The sequence below is a fragment of the Myxine glutinosa genome, chromosome 12 (genome assembly GCF_964187855.1).
Source record: "Myxine glutinosa chromosome 12, kmMyxGlut1.1, whole genome shotgun sequence".
Lineage (NCBI taxonomy): Eukaryota > Metazoa > Chordata > Myxini > Myxiniformes > Myxinidae > Myxine > Myxine glutinosa.
The window spans coordinates 76,631,652-76,653,322 of record NC_136272.1 but is presented as its reverse complement, the minus strand read 5'-3'; the positions used below and the strand labels follow the sequence as shown (position 1 = coordinate 76,653,322).

The window sequence follows — 21,671 nt, the reverse complement described above, 5'->3', positions numbered from 1 at the left end:
GAATCATTCAATATTTTAATTTCGGTATTGCTTTGCTTATTTTCGCTGAGATATGCACGTTGAATTAGCCTTGAAAAAAAGCTTGGAAAAATAATGAAATAAATAATTACCTGCAGCCCAAATTTGAGCCGGTGTGCTTACATATGCCTGGGCCGATTCTTAGTCCCAGTCCGCCACTGTATACAGTCGAGGCTCATGGAAGAGCTAGAATTAGTACACTGAACGGACCAGGACACAACTGGACAAAAGGAACAGTGGGTAGAGAGAACAGTGCGCAGAGAAAACAGTGGGTAGAGAGAACAGTGCGCAGAGAGAACAGTGGGTAGAGAGAACAGTGGGCAGAGAGAACAGTAGGTAGAGAGAACAGTGGGCAGAGAAAGGGAACAGTGGGTAGACAAAAGGAACAGTGGGTAGAAAAAAGGAACAGTGGGTAGAAAAAGGAGCAGTGGGTAGAAAAAAGGAACAGTGTGTAGAGATAACAGTGGGTAGACAAAAGGAACAGTGGGTAGAGAGAACAGTGGGCAGACAAAAGGAACAGTGTGTAGAGAGAACAGTGGGTAGAGAGAACAGTGGGCAGAGAAAGGGAACAGAGGGTAGAAAAAGGAGCAGTGGGTAGAAAAAAAGGAACAGTGGGTAGCGATAACAGTGGGTAGACAAAAGGAACAGTGGGTAGAGAGAACAGCGGGTAGACAAAAGGAACAGTGGGTAGAGAGACAATGGGTAGAAAAAAGGAACACTGGGTAGAGAGAACAGTGGGTAGACAAAAGGAACAGTGGGTAGAGAGACAATGGGTAGAAAAAAGGAACACTGGGTAGAGAGAACAGTGGGCAGAGAGAACAGTGGGCAGACAAAAGGAACAGTGGGTAGAGAGAACAAAAAAAAAGGGGGGAAAAAAGGAACAGTGGGTAGAGAGAACAGTGGGTAGACAAAAGGAACAGTGGGTAGAAAAAGGAGCAGTGGGTAGAAAAAAGGAACAGTGGGTAGAGAGACAATGGGTAGACAAAAGGAACAGTGGGTAGAGAGAACAGTGGGTAGACAAAAGGAACAGTGGGTAGAAAAAAGGAACAGTGGCTAGAGAGACAGTGGGTAGACAAAAGGAACAGTGGGTAGACAAAAGGAACAGTGGGTAGACAAAAGAAACAGTGGGTAGACAAAAGGAACAGTGGGTAGACAAAAGGAACAGTGGGTAGACAAAAGGAACAGTGGGTAGACAAAAGGAACAGTGGGTAGAGAGAACAGTGGGTAGACAAAAGGAACAGTGGGTAGAAAAAAGGAACAGTGGGTAGAGAGACAGTGGGTAGACAAAAGGAACAGTGGGTAGAGAGACAATGGGTAGACAAAAGGAACAGTGGGTAGAGAGAACAGTGGGTAGACAAAAGGAACAGTGGGTAGAGAGAGAGTGGGTAGAGAGAACAGTGGGTAGACAAAAGGAACAGTGGGTAGAGAGACAGTGGGTAGAGAGAACAGTGGGTAGACAAAAGGAACAGTGGGTAGACAAAAGGAACAGTGGGTAGAGAGAACAGTGGGTAGACAAAAGGAACAGTGGGTAGAGAGAACAGTGGGTAGACAAAAGGAACAGTGGGTAGAAAAAAGGAACAGTGGGTAGAGAGACAGTGGGTAGACAAAAGGAACAGTGGGTAGAGAGACAATGGGTAGACAAAAGGAACAGTGGCTGGAAAGAACAGTGGGTAGACAAAAGGAACAGTGGGTAGAAAAAAGGAACAGTGGGTAGAGAGAACAGTGGGCAGACAAAAGGAACAGTGGGTAGCGAGAACAAAAAAAAAAAAAAAAAGGAACAGTGGGTAGAGAGAACAGTGGGTAGACAAAAGGAACAGTGGGTAGAAAGAAGAGAACAGTGGGTAGACAAAAGCAACAGTGGGTAGAAATAAGAGAACAGTGGGTAGACAAAAGCAACAGTGGGTAGAGAGAAGAGAACAGTGGGTAGACAAAAGCAACAGTGGGTAGAAATAAGAGAACAGTGGGTCGACAAAAGCAACAGTGGGTAGAGAGAAGAGAACAGTGGGTAGACAAAAGCAACAGTGGGTAGAGAGAAGAGAACAGTGGGTAGACAAAAGCAACAGTGGGTAGAGAGAAGAGAACAGTGGGTAGACAAAAGCAACAGTGGGTAGAGAGAAGAGAACAGTGGGTAGACAAAAGGAACAGTTGGTAGAGAGAGGAGGGAAGCATCAACAGCAGAATTGAAGGCCAACATAGAAGCAGACCTTGACAAACACTGGGTATAGTGGGGAATGAGGGGCAGGAGAAGATGCATAGGGTGGACATTGGACAAGATGGATACAGAAGGAAACTCTCAGGAGAGGAAACTGAAAATTTGGAAGGAGGAGGGATTGGAGTGAGGTGGGGGGTGGGGGGGTGTGGAATCATATGGCACAGGATTTGGTGCTAACTGGCAATCTGGATATGTTATCTAGTTTTTATTATTTTGTGAAACCAGCCACTTTAATCATGCAGAAGTAAAATGAATTCAGATGACTCTTCGGCTCCCGCCACACCACTGGGACGACGAATGGCATCGACGTTCATTTCCCATTAAACCATTGTGTCAGTTCAGAGGTACAAACAATGCAACATATGTGCGGTGCTCACATCTCATCTTGGTGCCACCTTGCATCCCAAGTTGTGCTTGTATGCAACCTTAATACGATTTGTTGTTTTTCGGTTGGGTACGAAGCGTATACTTGCCACATACGCAACAAAAGCAGTCTGCAATGTTCAGACATGTTTGTCTGTTCATATCAATCTGAAATCTATCTATAATTCCAGTAATCTCTGTGTGTATGTTTGTATGTTTGTATGTTTGTATGTTTGTATGTTTGTCTGTGACCGCTGTTTCTCGACAACCACGGGTCCGATATACTTGAAACTTGCCAGGTATATTGCTGGGGACCTGAGGATGTGCCTTTTCAAGGTTTCATATTAATCGGACAAGTAGTTACCGAGCTATGGCGATTTCTTTACCAAACTCCGCAAGCCGTTCGCTTTGGACCAAACCATTTCATGTAAATAGAGGGGGGGGATTGTCACCGTACTCGCAAGCCGTTCGCTTTGGACCAAACCATTTCATGTAAATAGAGGGGGGGGATTGTCACCGTACTCGCAAGCCGTTCGCTTTGGACCAAACCATTTCATGTAAATAGAGGGGGGGGATTGTCACCGTACTCGCAAGCCGTTCGCTTTGGACCAAACCATTTCATGTAAATAGAGGGGGGGGATATAATTTTAGATATATATATATAGTACGGGCATGCCCTAGTATATTAAAATATAACATTATAATATCTTATTAGAATAGAGCAAACGTATGTGGTGATGTTTGTATGTTTGTTTATTTGTGACCAAAACGTCTTCTTATTCAAATAAAATTTACACCCAAAAAACAGTCCGTGATCTCTTAATTACGTACTGTTGTAATATACCGTTTGACCTTTTAGACTGTTGAGACACCTCAGACCTTTGACGACCCTTTAAGTCCCCCAAGACCATGAAGACCACCAAAACCCCTGAAGACCCAAAAGACCCTTATAGACCCTTAATACCCAAAAGCCCCTGAAAACCCAAAAGATCCAAAAGACCCTGAAGACTCAAATGGCCCCAAAGACACTGAAGACCCAAAACACCCTGAATACCCAAAAGACACTGAAGACCCAAAATACCCTGAAGACCCAAAATACCCTGAAGACCCAAAACACCACGAAGATCCTAAAGACCCTTAAAGACTCCAAATAATCAAAATACCCCCCAAAGACCCTTAAAGACCCAGAGGAACCAAAATAATCAAAAGACCCCGAAGACCCAAAATACCCCGAAGGCCCAAAAGACCCAAAATACCCTGAAGACCCAAAAGTCCCTGAAGACCCAATTTTGGCCGCTCACCCCCACCATCCATCCCCCCCCTCCCCCTCCACCATTCCCCCACTTCCCCCCACGATCCCCAATCCACCATCACCACCACTAACCCCCACCCACCATTCCCACCACCCCTCACTGCCTGAGAAAGCAGACATGATCAAAGAGGCCTATCCCTCTGAAACGACGTGTGGTGAGGCGCACGGAGCATGCCGAGTCACATTAGTGGGGTTAATGAGGGTAGAAAAGATAATGGTTTTAAATTAGGGACGATTAGAGATGGTGGTAAACAGCTGTTTCGATGACCTGGAAGGAAGAATGAGAATGAAGAGAATGTGGAAGTTGGTTCCACAAGTGGGAGAAAAAAGAGGAACAAATGAGTGCAGGTGAGCAATGATCCTGGATTTAGGTAGTACTAGGGCATGCCCGTACTATATATATATCTAAAATTATATCCCCCCCCTCTATTTACATGAAATGGTTTGGTCCAAAGCGAACGGCTTGCGAGTACGGTGACAATCCCCCCCCCCTCTATTTACATGAAATGGTTTGGTCCAAAGCGAACGGCTTGCGGAGTTTGGTAAAGAAATCGCCATAGCGTGCACAAACGCACAGGAAAGCGAAAGAATCGCAAATTAGTTTTAATTAGTTTTAAAACATAGTTTAACGCCAACATAGTTTGCCAACGTGAAATAAATGAATACGCTCTCAAATGTGCCGTCCGAGGCAGAGTCTGTTCGCCACGTTCGGCACACGTGATAACTCGCTGCTCTCTGATTGGTTGAATCGTTTTTTGGACATAGCTCGGTAACTACTTGTCCGATTAATATGAAACCTTGAAAAGGCACATCCTCGGGTCCCCAGCAATATACCTGGCAAGTTTCAAGTATATCGGACCCGTGGTTGTCGAGAAACAGCGGTCACAGACATACAGAGATTAGTGGAATTATAGATAGACTAGGGCATGCCCGTACTATATATATATCTAAAATTATATCCCCCCCCCTCTATTTACATGAAATGGTTTGGTCCAAAGCGAACGGCTTGCGAGTACGGTGACAATCCCCCCCCTCTATTTACATGAAATGGTTTGGTCCAAAGCGAACGGCTTGCGGAGTTTGGTAAAGAAATCGCCATAGCGTGCTCAAACGCGCAGGAAAGCGAAAGAATCGCAAATTAGTTTTTATTAGTTTTAAAACATAGTATAGCGCCAACATAGTTGTGAAATAAATGAATACGCTCTCAAATGTGCCGTCCGAGGCAGAGTCTGTTCGGCACGTTCGGCACACGTGATAGCTCGCTGCTCTCTGATTGGTTGAATCGTTTTTTGGACATAGCTCGGTAACTACTTGTCCGATTAATTTCAAACCTTGAAAAGGCACATCCTCGGGTCCCCAGCAATATACCTGGCAAGTTGCAAGTATATCGGACCCGTGGTTGTCGAGAAACAGCGGTCACAGACAAACAAACACACACACAGACACACACACACACACACAGAGATTAGTGGAATTATAGATAGATAACCAGAAGGGGGTTTGGTTCAGGTCCAGATTCAGTTCTGGAATGACGAGGTATGATACTACAATAAAGCACCACAATCTTTTTACGGATTGTCATCACGACATATTTTGACATTTCTGTCATACAGTAGGTGGCAATAGCAGCATCTGTATGAAGATGTCTATGTTAGAGGTAGTTGTGGATTTGTAGTGTGGGTGCGTGCAATGATCTCCACCACCGAAGGTGTCATTTCCCTCCCTCAAAGCTGCTTTCTACATTCCTTTCCAAGCATCCTCTCGTGCCCAAAGCCACATGAGCATGTACATCGTCAATGTAATTACACGACGCAACACCATCCGCTCCCATTCTGTTCCTTTTCTCAATGTTGCCATTTCCCATTTCTTCCCTCCCCACCCTTCCATACTCTATGTACATGTAATAAATAGATGCCTTAAAAAGGGGTCACATGATCACATCTAGTTACACGAGCAGGAGGAACTGCATGATTTGCTTGAACAATAGTACGTGTGCAGTATATGGTGAAATTAGAATACTTTCAATAACTGGTATGACCACCTGTGGACCTCTATGAAAGCATCAGCAGACTGTTCTTGGCCCTTTTCCTTCGTAATCTATTAGAGACTTTACAGCAGACAGCGAGTTTTACGGGAAAGTTTGTCTCGTTCGCAATTGACGTTTAACAGGTTGTGGTTGTTCAGTTCTCTTCGGACTAAATGGGTTTCTTTTAAAAGACAGGAAGACTCAAATGTACACCAGACATCCTGCCACTAACAGAACCACTTAATTGCGCACATACGCAGATGGATCACAGCAAATGCATGTGATCATGCGTTGATCAAATTCATGCATGCGCATACGCAGACTAGCGATACATCACCGTAGTTTTTTGGGGTTGTATTATTTTTTAAACCCGATTTTAAAAATTTGTTATGGTACGGGTACAATGCCCAAGATACAATGTTGCTTCCTCCTGTTGGAATCATTGTAATTGCTTCAGCCATTATTGTGCTCGGTCGGATGACATTTACCAACAATTCTGAGGATGAACAAGTCGGACATTTTGCGATCTTTCAATTTGGTACTTTAGTGAAATATTCTTGCCTCTTTTTCTTTCTTGTTTGGTTATGAAACCTTTCGAGAATAAAAGGTATGGCTTTTAAAGTTGTATGACTTTACTTTGTAATGGGTTTTAAGAATATAATTGTGTACACATTTGAATGGGCAGCCATTTTCTGCCCGTGCCATCCCGACATATGGAGTACTCCATGATAAATCACTACAAAGTGGCCTCAAGCTGGAATCCAAGGATATCTGCTGCAGTGTTTGTAGATGTGATAGTCTCACCATCAGGAGCAGCAGCAGCCTCAGCATGTGCGTTGTATGTGGGATTTGTATGGTGTGTTGCACTTTTGGAGATCTGCAGGGTCTTTGAAACTGCCACACATGGAAGGAAAGTCTCATTTCTCATGACACCGTAGCTGAAAATGCTCAATCACAAAACTGATTCCACATAAAATAGAGAAAAAAATATTATGTCATCAAAAATACATTAATCATTGTAAAATTCCCGACCTGCTTAAATTTCTATTTTCTGCCTTGTTATTGCGAGAGGAGGGAAGGGATGTCTGGCCTCGGCTTTAATGGTTGTCGAGGATGTTCTGGTACATGGTGTAAAGTTGTGCAGCCAAAGTTTCAATGTGTACTTCATAAAGGAAGATCAGATCATAAACCATGAGCTATATAGGGCACCGGTGCTGCCGAAGCAGTCACATGGCTAGGGTTACAAACCGTCAGATCTTTAACGTCCAACAACTAATGCTGGCAGATGGGATGCCCAGTTTAATATCCATCCAAGGGACGGCACACACATTGATGTGCAACCCTACTTGTGAAACACCAGTTTATAGGATGGAAGTTTATAACTGGGCCAAGATTATACAGGAAGGGGAGGGGGATTGTTCAGGGCAATGCACATATGAAAAGGGAAAGGGTAAAATAGAATGGCACCTGGTAGAGCGCATACATTTTGCATTTTGCATACATTTTTGCAATGCACACCAGGCTGAACAGTTTACGTTTTGCATCTCACCGATAGGTCAGAACATTGTTCGGACAGAACCAACATCTAATAGGTTGTTCCTCTCACCCACACAACTCATCCACCTAGTTTTATCATAATTCGTCCACAGCATTTTTGAAATATCATGCTAAACATCGTTTTTGGCCCAATCTCCCAATGATGAAGAATCACTTAAAAATTTATCGTATACGGATCCGGATTCAGATCTTCACCAAAATCAAATCAATTATTCATTGTCACCCACCCATCCCATCCATCAAGTTTCGTCCAAATCCATCAAAAACTTTTTCAGACATCGCGCTAAATATAGTTTTCGGTCTGATCTGATCTCAATGGTGAAGAATCACGTTTAAAATTCTAGTATCCGGATTTTAACCAAAATCTAACAAATTCGCCCTTGGTACACACTCAACCTGTCTACCAAATTTCGTCTGAATCCGTCCACAACGTTTTGAGATATCCTGTTCACAGTCAGACAAACAGACAGACAGACAGACAGACAGACAGGGGTGAAAACATAACCTTTGGTGGCGGAGGTTCAAACCATCATATCTGCATATGTAAGAGTTAGAACCACATGAAGTTCATTATAGTCAAGCTAAAATGCTCTTTGGCTTGTACCGAGACGGATTATGAAATCTTCTTTTGTTGGTTGATTATTACAAACACTATGCAATGGTCGCAATACAATAGCTACACGAAAAGGGCAACATAAGTGCTTGCATCTTACCAGATTTCTTGTAACATGCAAAAGGAATAGCGACCAATAGTATGAGTGCAGCGACTGCCATCAGTACAGCAGAAATAACTCCTGCAAGCATGCTGAGCTTTAAACCCCAGATTCCTGTTGACTTCACAATGAATCTTCTCACAGTTATCGCATTGGAATCTGCATGGAACCTTCCTTCCAGATCAAACCGTAGCTGGAACACACCTGCCGAGATCAAGGTAAACCATAATTGAGCACATCTCGCTACAGGTCTTGCAGTGCAACTTAGCTTTGGGATCAGTAACTACATTATGGGATCACAGTATCTACAGGATTCATCGATAGCTTCCATATAAAAACACTCAACAAAAGTATAAAAGCATGTAAAGCTTCTATATATTGCTATAGGAATTTCTTGAAATGGGATCAACGAGAACGGTACTTGGTAGAGCACACACCTCCATCAGGCTGAATTTAGTTTACGTTTTAATTGTATCCCACAGATAGGACCGATTTGGATCAGATCTTCACAAAAATCAAATCGATTCTTCCTTGTCACACACCCAATGACTCCACGTTTCGTCCAAATCAGTCCATAACTATTTGAGATATCGTGCTATATATTGGTTTTAGCTCTATCACTCAACGATGAAGAATCACATTTTAAAAATTCTGGTATCCGGATCCAGAATTGCAAAATCCGCTCCCCACCCCGAATAAAAAAAATTCCATTGATACAGCAAATTGTCCATTTCATCAAGATTTAAATTTAAATCTTTCATCAAGATATCCCTGGTGTTGGGCTTGCGGCTAGGGTGCCGGCTTAGGATACCAAGGATCCTGGGTTCGTAATCCCGGTCAGATCGCTGAATTAACGCCAGGGGGGTTGACTCAGCCTGTCATCCTTCCGAGGTCGGCTAATTGAGTACCAGTTCACTGGTAATTCCCTGTTTGTCGTTAAAGGGGCGGCAAAAAGGGTTGGCGTCAGGAAGGGCATCCGGCCGTAAAACATTGCTTCAAATAGGGGACTGAAAAACAACAACCACGGTTCCCGAAAAAGGCCAACCCCCGCTTTGCGGGGAAAAATGGCCTCTAAAGGTGGTTATATTTTTTATATCAAGATTTAAATTGACAATCTTGATCAAAGCTCGGGTCAACAGGAAGAAAAGTGACGATTTTTCAGATGGAAAAATGATGATTTTGGAAGGTTGACCTTGAGTTGACCTTTGACCTTTTGACCTAAAAAAATAGTTACTTTCCCTATTTAGTGACTCAATGTGCAAATTCTGTTCAATTTGAAGTCAATCGGCTGAAAATTGAGGATTTTAAAAACTTGGCCTATGTTGACCATTTTGGCCTACGTTGACCTCAAAAATAGTTGGTGGTTGAATTCAGTGACCATATATGTAAATCCTCTTAGAATTTCAAGTCAATCAAATGAAAATTGGTGATTTTAGAAATTCGGCCTATGTTGACCTTTTGGCCTATGTTTACCTAAAATATAAGTTGTGGCTGAATTCAGTGACCAGATATGCAAGTCCTCTTCAAATTTCAAGTCAATTGGATGAAAATTGACGATTTTAGAAATGTGGCCTATGTTGACCTTTTGGCCTATGTTGACGTCAAATATACTTGGTGGTTGAATTCAGTGACCAGATATGCAAGTCCTCTTCAAATTTCAAGTCAATCGGATGAAAATTGAGGATTTTAGAAATTTGGCCTATGTGGACCTTTTGGCCTATGTTGACCTCAAATATACTTGGTGGTTGAATTCAGTGACCAGATATGCAAGTCCTCTTCAAATTTCAAGTCAATCGGATGAAAGTTGAGGATTTTATAAATTTAGCAAAGTTGGTGACCTTTTGACCTTTTGACTCCAAAAACAATAGGCTTCTTGCTTTTGACCAACTCTACCATTTGGTGAAGTTTTGTGAAGATCGGTTGAAAATTGTGACCTGTAGGCCGGTGACAAACAAACAGACAGACAGACAGACAGAACCAGACAGACAGACATCTTCGATTTTGCAAGTAATAATTCTTCCTCGTCACACAGGCAATCTGTCCCCCAAGTTTCGTCCGAATCTGTCCATATTTTTTTTGGAGATCTCATGTTATATATCGTTTTTGGCCCTATCATTCTGTGGTGAAGAATCACTTAAAAATCATAGTGTTGGATCCGGATATTTAACAAAATCGAGTCAGTTCGTCCTTGGCAAATACCCAACGTGTCCACCAAGTTTTGGCCGAAATCCATAACTGTTTCAGATATTAAACAAACAATCAGACAGACAAACATGGATGAAAACACAACTTCCGTCCACCTTTGGTGGTGTAGGTAATAAAGAGCCCTTGCATGACTTCAACATATATTTTATCATCTACAATAATCTACAGTACTTGAAACCTTATTTCTTCCGGTAGAGCCTAACCCCATGAATTTCATTTTCTCAAAGTTACCTCTGCTGTCTTTCCTGCATCTAATTTTACATCAACAAAATATTTATAACAATCTGAATTTACACAACATGAAGCATAACCTCATGCAGTACAGAGTGGCACATGAAGGTGTACCTGGCTTAGCAATGCCAAGATTGGTGTAGTTTGCCCAGCAGCCGGAGAATGGAATGCGAACTATACCGTTGAGGAACTTTGTCAATGTCCCATTTCTGACTCTCACCAAAGTGGCCACCAACCTCCAAGAAGTGAGTCCCACAGAAACACATTGGCCCTAAAAGCACGAAACACAACAAAATTAATTATATTAATCTTCATGTCGATGTTCTCCACATAGTTCCCGCAACTTTGCATTTGGAGCATGCGAGGTGAAAGTATCTCACCATGCTTTTCAAAAACCGTAGTGCATTGTGAGAGAGCAACCTGACCAAATTCCAAATTCTGCATGAACTACACCCATGGAGGAGATGAGCACCATTGGGTTACAACAACGAACAAGAAAAAGAGCAATCAGAGATTGCAAACCCTCCTGAGGATGTATTTTCAGTGGTTTTAAGGCTTTTGTGTTAAAACAAATATGGCGGCCAAACCACGTTACCGATGATGTCATCATCATGTTGTTTTTCTAAACTAATTTATTCCTAGATTATGCTGAAGAAATTTCATCTTGATCGGATGAGGCTTTGTACTTGTCGAATTATGACGTCATAATGGAGGCAGTTATGACATCATCATTAACATATTTTATTCCCCGTGGAGAGTTCTTTACAATGAACCATGTCTCAATTCTTTATATTCAGCACTTTCGGAGATATAGAGGTGCAAAGTTTTTCGGTATTTCCAATATGGCGGCACGTGACATATGACGTCATAATTATCATGAAAAAATTCTACAGGTGGAGTTGCACCTATGGTGAAAATTCGCTGTCAATCGGACCAGCGGTTGCAGAGAAAATCATATTTATTCTGTGTGGACAAACAGACAAACAAATGGACTCAAATGCAATACCCTCTCCTCTGGCGAGGGTAAAAACAACAAGGAAATTTTATGAAGGAGGAGTCTATTCGGACTATCATGCCTGTGCTATGCGAATCCACCAACATAATGCCTGGGTTGTCAAGTCTTCACTGTAACTTCATGATGACTAACATCCTTGTGACACCAAAATTGTTACAGTCAAAGGACAGAAAGAGATCTCTATAAATACAAAACCCCATTGAAAAAAATAGGAGCAATACCCGTGGGCACTCACCTGGTAGAATAAAGCAGTATCGTAGACCGACTAAAGGTATTTTAAACAGTATCACGGTATTTTTAACCAATTCCAATGGTTGCTAGGAGACAGGGCAGCATGCAGAATCAAACTATCATCATCATAAGACTTGAAACAAACAAACAAAAAAATACCTATTTTGGGAGGGATCAGTAACTACATTATGGGACTGTACCCCATGATCTGCTTGCACCTTGATTTGGTGGTGGGCCCAGAGGTAAAACCTGGGCCCACTTTCAATCCTATGCAGATCCACTTGCACCTTGATTTTCTCAATAATTCCGTGAGCAAACTTTGGTACATCACGGTTGAAGAAGGTTGTCGTCAAGTTTCATCGAAGTAGTGTGTGTAGTTTCAGGGGAAAAAGGAAATTCTTATTTTGGGGGTCAAACCTGGACCCACTTTGACCCCAGGTAGACCCCTTAGACCCTGAATTTTTTGACGCCGTGAACAAACTTGAGTTGCAACACAACAAATATAATTTGTGCCATGTTTGGTCACAATCCGTTCAGCGGTTTCTGAGAAGAAGTTGCAAGTGTTTTTCAGCCTGACGGACGGACAACGCGCCATCCCATCAGCTCCCTACGTTAAAGGTGAGCTAAAAAATAAATGGCAGGCTTAGCATTTTAAGGTTGAGAGAGTTACCAACGGGTTTGGATGGAATGGCAGGGTCTTCCAGCCCACCCTTACAGACTTTTATCACACCACCATTATTTATCTTTTTCAAAATGAACCAACAAACTTCTTCACGATCATGAATATACCATCAGACGGATGCGGCAGAAATGTTTTTCCACCTTGGTGGTTTTATGCAGCCAATGTCAGGATAATACAAGCCCTTCTATAGAAAAAGAAAAAACGCATCTCTCTCCACCCTCTCCTCCAATCCCTCTACCCCTACTTCGAAGATCTTGGTGCCATCTGTGTCTCTACAGGCAAGCTCATTCTTCACATATAGGAGACATTTTGATATGGATGGGACATGGCAGCAGGTGTGCAAGAAAGTAATAGATTGTGGGGGGAAAAAAGAGTTTACTGAGAGTGAGGATCTGGGGAGCAATAAGGATTTGCATGAATGTGCTGTGAAAGAGACAATGGTATGACATGACAAGTCAGGATGATCACAGGTGCTGATCGATACATTGGCCAACAAAAGCATTCACCCCCTACAAATAATGCCACAATTAGATGAATTATTAATTATGCAGAAACAATTTTTCAAAATGAACTTTTTATTAATAACTGAAGAGATCAAAGTAAACTGTTATAGATGAAGGAGATTGCATGTCAGGAATACCTGCAAAAAACATGTATAAATCAAAATTCACTGGTTGCAAAAGTATTCAGCCCCTTCGGTCAGTACTTGGTGAAAACACCTTTTGTAGCAATGACTGCTACAAGTCTTTATGGGTAGATCTCTACCAGATTTGCACAGTGAGATGGTGAAATATTTGTCCATTCTTCACGTCAAAATTGCTCTAGTTCTGCCAAGTTTGATGGAGATCGTCGATGGAATGCAATCTTCAAGTCTCGCCATAAATGTTCGATTGGATTCAAGTCAGGTCTTTGTCTGGGCCACTCAAGAACATTTATTTCCTTCTTATTCAACCACTCCAGTGTGGCTTCAGCTTTGTGCTTCAGATCATTGTCCTGCTGAAATGTGAATCTCCCACCCAGTTTCAGATTCATGGCTGACTCGAGCAGGTTTTCATCAAGGCTTCTCCTGTACTTTGCACTGTCCATTGTCCCTTCTATCCTGACAAGCTTCTTGCCAGTCCCTGCTGATGAAAAGCAGCCCCATAACATGATGCTGCCACCACCATGCTTGACAGTAGGGATGGTGGTGACTGGATGATGTACAGTGTTAGGCTTGCGCCAGACGTAACACTTTGAATTTAGACAAAAAAGTTCAATTTTTGTCTCTTCTGACCACAAAGGTTTTCTCAACATACATGCAGTATCATAAAGATGCTTTTGTGTAAATTCCATATGAGCTTTTAGATGCATATTTTTTCAGTAATGGCTTCTTTATTACTACCTGTCCATTGAAGCCAGCTTTGTGAAGGGAACTGATATTGTCGACTGATGAATACTAACTCTCATCTCAGACATAGATCATTGCAGATCTTTCAAAGTTATTGTTGGTTTTACAGTTACATCCCCATCCAGTTTCCTGCTTTCCCAGCTGCTGAGTTTGGGTGGCGACCTGATCTGGGTAGAGTCTGGGTGGTATGATACGTATTACACTTCTTAATGATGGATTTTACCATAATCAAAGGGATAACGAGTGACTTTGAAATCGTCGTATAACTATATATATATATATATAACTATATATATATATAACTATATATATATATAACTATATATATATATATATAACTATATATATATATATCTAACTATATATATATATATATATATATATATATATATATATATATATATATATATATATATATATATATATATATATATATATATATATATATATATATATATATACACAGACTTGGCATTTAATATGGAATATTTTTTTTGTGGGGGTGAACTTACTTTTCATGATGTCTTAGAACCAAAAGTTCATTGGAATTATGTTGAAATTATTCTAGATTTTGTTAATGTTACCTTTAAAAGAAACAAAAACCACATTTGACATTTCGAAACAAATAAATTGATCCTTGAAAGTGATGTAAACTGATATCGAACTCAATTCATGGACAGTCCTGTGTTAAACTTCTGTACGTTTTCCAGAAGTAGCTCTTTATTTTGCACATTAGCCAATTTTTTTTTTAACAAACACAAACGTTAAATTACGACTGGGATTACGGACAGTAAAATTACAGTTCAGTACTTCGTGTAACCCCCACGAGCATTCAGGAGGGTACGTACACGTTGAGGCATGCTGTTCACGAGATTTGCCAAGGTTTGGACAGGAATCGCTTGCCATGCAGTGACAATAGCCTGCTGCAATTCATGCACAGAGGTCGGCTGCTGGTCCAAGTGGTCAATTTGATGCGTTAATCCTGCCCACAAGTTCTCTATCGGATTCATATCCGGGGACATGGCAGGCCACTCCATATGCTCTACACCCTGGTCAGCAAGAAAGTGTTGGATCATGCGAGCACAATGAGGCCGTGCATTGTCATCTTGGAAGACAAAGTTTCCTCGAAAGGCTGCACGAGCAAATGGAAGAAATGTTTCTTCCAGAATGGCCCTGTACTTGAACTGGTTCAGGTTTCCATTCAGAACAACCAGGTCAGTTTTGCCCCCTGCATGAAAAGCAGCCCAAACGGTCACCCCACCACCTCCAGATTGGAGTCTTGGCACTATACAATCTTTGTTGTAGGCTTCATGCACTTGTCTGCGCACTCGGACGTGGCCATATTAACGATAGACCAGAAATCTAGACTCATCACTGAAGATCACATGATTCCAGTGTCCTGGCTGCCATTGACGGTGCTCTCTGGCCCACTGCAATCGGCACTGGCGGTGTTGTCTGGTGAGGCGTGGCTTTCTCAGGGGACGCCTGGCACGATAGCCTGCTTGAACCAGTCGCGAATAGCGCAGCCTTCTGGATACAGGCACATTTGTCAGTTGCTGCCACTCAGCCCTAAGCCGATTAGCTGACTTGGTACGGCCATTGCAGACTAACCGGTGCAGCTGGTGATCATCCCTCCTTGTGGTTCTGCGGGGACGTCCTGGCCTCGGTATTGGAGTAGGGACACCCCTCTGAGCATTTCGTTTCAGGATCTTTGACACCTGACCTTGAGTGATGCCATACTGCCGAGCAAGAGCACGCTGTTTCATGCCGTAATTTCGTAAAGCCACCACTCCATGACAAACAGCATTGTCGAGTTGACGGACCATCTCCAGAGGAAGCGGCAATAACTTTTGGAGACGTGCAGCAGTTGTTTTCCACTAATACAGAACGCAACAACCCTTGTATACCCGACTGTGAAGCCAATCATCAAATGCACCTGTCCATACATTTTGCCACACCACCTGTGATATAATCCTGTTGTTGACTTCTTGCTGCGACAGACAATCAGTGACATGGTTCTGTGAACAAATAAATCACCAAAGTGTAAAGGAAACTCACCAGATTGATATACTAAGTTAAGAAAGTAAACCCAAGTCAAGAAAAAAAATAATTCCATATTAAATGCCAAGTCTGTATATATATATATATATATATATATATATATATACACACACACACACACACACACACACACACACACACACACACACACACACACACATATATATATATATATACACACACACACACACACACACACACATATATATATCCCTCTCTCATGTTATGATGGTCAATTGGATCGGGAAATCTCCAGTCGGATAGCAAAGGCTAGTACATCCTTTTGCTGTCTCTACCACCAAGTCTGGAACAGTCACGATATTAAAATGATTAATAAAATAGCAGTCTATAGAGCTGTGGTTCTGAGTATATTGCTGTATGGTGCTGAGTGCTGGACAACCTATAGTTGCCACATTTGTCAGCTAGAAGCCATACATCAACGATGTCAACGGAAAATCCTGCACATGACGTGGAAGGAAAGAGTTTCCAATCAGGAGGTGCTAAATAAAACTGGCTGTGTATCGGTTGAGAGTATCATCAAAAAACAATAACTGCAATGGGCTGGTCACCTCTTAAGAATGAGCGATTTAAGGATCCCGAAACAGTTATTTTATGGAGAACTGGCTGTGGGCAAACATGGCATTGGGAAACCTAGAAAGCGCCACAAGGATTGTCGAAACGCCATTCTAAAAAATGTGATATTGACCCGGCCAAGTGGGAACACAAGGCCACAGATTGCTCGTTTTGGAGAAGGACTGTCAACAAAGGCATCACAAAATTCGAGGATGTGAGATGTGAGCATATCCACCAGGCCCGCTTGAGGAGAAAGAATCCGGACCAAGCGGCATCAACCATTCTCAGAGAGCTTGACCTTTGATCTTGATCAACTTGACCATTCTCAGAGAGCCTCCTCAGCGTCGACGAGTCTGGCATTTCACTCAGGCCAACTGGCACGGTTTTCAAGCGGCCATCAATCATCTGGATTGGTCTCCCATCTCTACTGCCTCTGACATAAATTCTTCCTGGGAATTCTTCCAAAGCAAACTGCTCTCTCTCATGCACAGATTTATCCCATCTCGTCTTCTGTTGTCATACCCTTCCTCCCGTCCATGGTACACAGAATCTTGTGGTGAGGCTATTGCCCAGAAACAACTTGCTTTCGTCTCCTGGAAAGCAAATCCAACGGAAGGAAATCTCATTTCCTTTCACAAAGCCCGAAACAAGTGTGTGTCCACCCTCAGGAGAGCCAGGAAACAATATCTCTCCGTTCTCAGGACCGAACTCTCTTATCTGTCTCCCTCTTCCAAATCCTGGTGGCGTCTGGTCAAATCTGTTTCTGGTGTTTGTTCCCCCTCCATCCCCTCCCTCACCTCAAATGGCCACACGGCTGACTCCGCACATGAAAAAGCTGAATGCCTCAACTCTGTGTTTGCCTCTAAATCTTGTGTCCCAAACCCATCCCTCTCTGTACCCACCGTACCCAGTCGTACCCAGCTGCTCCTGGACTCTGTGTCCTTTCCTCCTGACAAGGTGGAAAAGTTTCTGTCAACCCTCGACTCGGATTCTGCAACTGGACCTGACGGCATCAGCCCACGGGTCCTAAAATCCTGTTCTTCCGCTCTTTCACTCCCTCTCTCTGTTCTCTTCACCCTCTCTTTTGCTGAAGGTCATCTTCCATCTGCTTGGAAATCTGCCAACATCACCGCTTTGCACAAAAAAGGTGCAAAAACAGATCCCAGCAACTACAGACCAATCAGCCTTCTCCCAATTATCAGCAAAGTCATGGAATCCATCATTGCTTCAGATATGAAATCTTTCCTCTTCTCCAATGGCTTGATCTCTGATCATCAATTTGGTTTCAGACCTGGACACTCTACTCTGGACATGCTGCTTCTGCTTTCTCAACAATGGATGGAGGTCCTCAATGCCAAACAGGAAATTAGAGCAGTCTCCCTTGACATATCACGTGCCTTCGATACAGTCTGGCACCCCGCTCTGCTCACCAAACTCTCCTCTTTTGGTATCCATGGAAATCTCCACGCATGGCTGGCGGACTTCCTCTCTAGTCGTAGTCAACGTGTGGCCCTGAATGGGTTTCTCTCATCTCCTCTTCCTGTTCAGGCTGGAGTTCCACAAGGCAGTGTTCTAGGCCCTGTGCTTTTTCTGGTCTTCATCAATGATCTCTCTGACTCTCTTGAAAATCCTCTGTATCTCTTTGCTGATGACTCTACTCTCTGTCGCTCCATTCTTCATCCCTCAGATCGGCAGTCTGCTGCCTCCTCACTCTCTGCAGACCTGGACAAAATCACAGACTGGGCAAACAAGTGGAACATGTCTTTCAATCCTGACAAATCTCACACTCTTACGATGTCTCTCCGAAAAGACCGACTGGACAACCCTCCCATCCACTTTCTTAATAATCCTCTCCAAGAAGTTCTGTCACTCAAGCTTTTGGGTCTCTCTATCTGCCATGATCTTTCCTGGGAAAACCACATTTCAAATCTGGCCTCCAAAGCCAGTCGCCGACTGGGCATCCTCCGTCGTGCGAAGTCCTTCCTTGGCACACCTGAGCTCCTCACCACATACAAGGCTTTCATCCGCAGCTCAATGGAATACTGCTCTCCCCTCTGGGCTGGTGCTCCTGCCTCACACCTAGCTCGTCTTCACGCTGTTGAAACCAAAGCATTCAGAATCATTTGAATCTCCCGCGATGAAGCTAACTCCAAGGGCCTCTCACTCACTCACCGCAGGCAGGTTGGTGGTCTTTCCATCTTCTACCGACTCCTCTCTGGCCTTGCCCCCCCAGCTCTCTCTGGGCTCTGTCCCGCAAATATTCCTACAGGTCGCACAAGATCTGCCTGCAACCCTCTTATGGTCAAACTGCCAAAATCAAGACTCTCTGCTCACCTTCACTCCTTCATTCCTCTTTTCTCCCGCCTCTGGAACAAACTCCCTCACTCTCTTCAATCCCACTCCACCCTCCAGGTCTTTAAAACAGCTGTTCACCACCATCTCTTATCTTCCCCCATCCAAAACCTTGATCTTTTCTACCCCCGCTAATTTCACCCCAATTCCACTTTTTTGAAATACCAACTTCTGTCCTGGAAGTCATTGGTGTCCTTGTGTTTTATACTTCGCCCTCCACCCCACCCCCCCCCCCCCCTTCCCATGCCTCCTCCCCCCAAGCCCTCTCCCTTCCACACATCTCCCTGCTCTCAAATGTTGTGTTTTTCACCTTCTCTCCCCAACTTGTTTTCCGCTCCCGCTTTTTGTGTGTTTTGTTTGTCTGGTTGATTTGTTTGTGAAGTAAATGTTAGCTCTTTCACGAGCCTCGATTCAGTATACAAAAAAAAACAAAAAAAAAACAGATTCCAGTGCGACACATGTGGGAGACCGTGTGCAACAGCGGCTGGCCTTGCTGCGCATTCTCATGCTCGCCACAATGCATGATACCCAACAGTCTTCGTCGGACTCGACGTGACTTCTATCCACATAACCCTCTCCTGAACGTTTTTTCTCCACCACTTTATGTCTGACTTCTTTGGAAAGCTCTTTGATGGTTTGCCTTGTTGGTTGACCAAGTCAGTTGCAACTTAAAACTCCTCGATAGGTAGGGTTGGGGAGCTTAATTTTTAAATTAAACCACTGATTACATGCAGGTGAAACCTATTACACTTATTTTGTAACTTTTCAATCAAACAATTTGCTCCTGAAGTGATTTAGGGTTAATTAGACAAAGGTTTTGAATGCTTATGCAACTGAGAATCATCTGATTTTCTCTTTTAATCGAACTTATTCAGTATTCACATTTTATCTGCATGTCTAAGCTTTATCACTTTGGAGTAGTTTGCGAAGACTCTCTATGTTACGTTTGATTTGAAAGCATCATGAAACTAGATGGTATTCATAGAATACTTACACTGCGCAGTCAATTTATTGCAAGCCAACTCTTCTGTTTTTGAACTTTTTTTTTCTTTGATAAAATATGGCTGCCAGACCACGTGAGCGATGACATCATAAAAATATATTCTCTAATATAATTGTTGCATATATCACACTCAATACATTTCAAACTGATCAGACTAAGCGTTGTCCCTGTCGAATTATGACATCATAATTATGGCACCAATGACGTAATCGTTAACACCTATTCTGCATATGGAGTTCTTTACAATGAGCCATGTTTCAATTTTTTCCATGCAGCGGTTTTGGAGATAAAGAGGTGCAACATTTTTTGTTTTTTTTAACAAGATAATAATAATAATAATGCATTTATTTTATATAGCGCTTTTCAGGAAGCCCAAAGACGCTTTGACAGAGTGCAAAACATAATGCATAGCAAAACATAAAGACAATTGCAAAAAAAGAAGAATCAATAGGGAAATATTCAAAGCACAAAGGAGGGAGAAGGAGAGGAGATAGTCCATAAAGGTGATAGTCAGGGGTTAGATGCTGTGGGTTAAATGTTGAATGCAGTGTTGAACAGGTGGGTCTTGAGTGATGTTTTGAATGTGGTGAGTGAGGAGGAGTCTCTGATGGTGTGAGGTAGTGAGTTCCAGAGGGTGGGAGCAGCGATGGAGAAGGCCCTGTCCCCCCAGGATCTAAATTTGGTCCGGATGGGGGGGGGGGGGGGGGGGTCAGGAGGTTGGTACCAGCAGAGCGGAGGTTGCGGGTGGGAGTGTGTCTGGAGAGGAGGTCAGCCAGGTAGGATGGGGCCAGGTTATGGAGGGCTTTGTAGGTCAAGAGGAGGATTTTGTACTGGATTCTCTGGGAGATGGGGAGCCAGTGAAGCTTGTAAAGGACGGGGGTGATGTGGTCACGGGTCCGGGAATGGGTGAGTAGACGGGCAGCGGAGTTCTGAATGTATTGGAGTTTATTGGTGATTGTTGAGGGTGAACCATAAAGGAGGCTATTGCAGTAGTCCAGACGGGAAGTGATGAAGGCGTGGATGAGGGTTTCTGCAGCCACGGAGGAGAGGGATGGACGGAGACGGGCGATGTTTTTCAGGTGAAAGAAGGCTGTCTTTGTGATCTGTTTAGTGTATTTGCCTGTACCACATAACCTATGACGTCATGATTATCATTAAAATATTTGAAAGGAGGAGGCGCTCCTATGGTGAAAATTCAGTGTCCATCAGACCAAAAGTTGCTGATAAAAAATTAATAATGATCGTATAAGTGCTGTATTTATCGAATTATGACGTCATAACGAAGGCACCGATGACATCATCATTAACATATCTTATTCCCCATGGGGAGTACTTGACAATGAGCCAGGTCTCAATTTTTTCCATGGAGTGGTTTCAGAGATATAGAGGTGCGAAGTTTTTCCAATATGGGGCCTGTACCACGTGACCTATAACGTCATAATAATCATTAAAATATTCTACAGGAGGAGGCACTCCTATGGTGAAAATTTCATGTCAATCGGACAAACAGTTGCCGAGAGAATGAACTCTTAAAATGCAGACACGTACGGCACACGGCACATGTATGTACGTAACTGAATGCTTAACCCCGCTTTTCGCTTCACGAGCACAGGGTAATTAGTCCAGAGAAAGCACAGGCCAGTTGTATCATTTTGCTGTTGAAGTCTATGCTTTGCAATTATTATATTCGTACATCACAACTGAAGGTTTTTGGGGTTGTTGTTTTTATT

At 42.9% G+C, this 21,671-nt stretch overlaps 1 protein-coding gene across 1 annotated transcript in view; it reads right to left on the bottom strand.

Annotated features, from left to right (window-relative positions):
* The window catches only part of PKHD1L1 (PKHD1 like 1), a 513,959-nt gene that overhangs the window by 9,345 nt on the left and 482,943 nt on the right, over nt 1–21,671 (bottom strand). The window contains exons 77-79 of the mRNA XM_078766275.1: nt 10,752–10,908; nt 8,202–8,405; nt 6,736–6,825 (exon numbers count right to left, since the gene is read on the bottom strand). Of these exons, the coding sequence (XP_078622401.1) occupies nt 6,736–6,825; nt 8,202–8,405; nt 10,752–10,908 (451 nt within the window). The remainder of the gene's footprint in view (nt 1–6,735; nt 6,826–8,201; nt 8,406–10,751; nt 10,909–21,671) is intronic.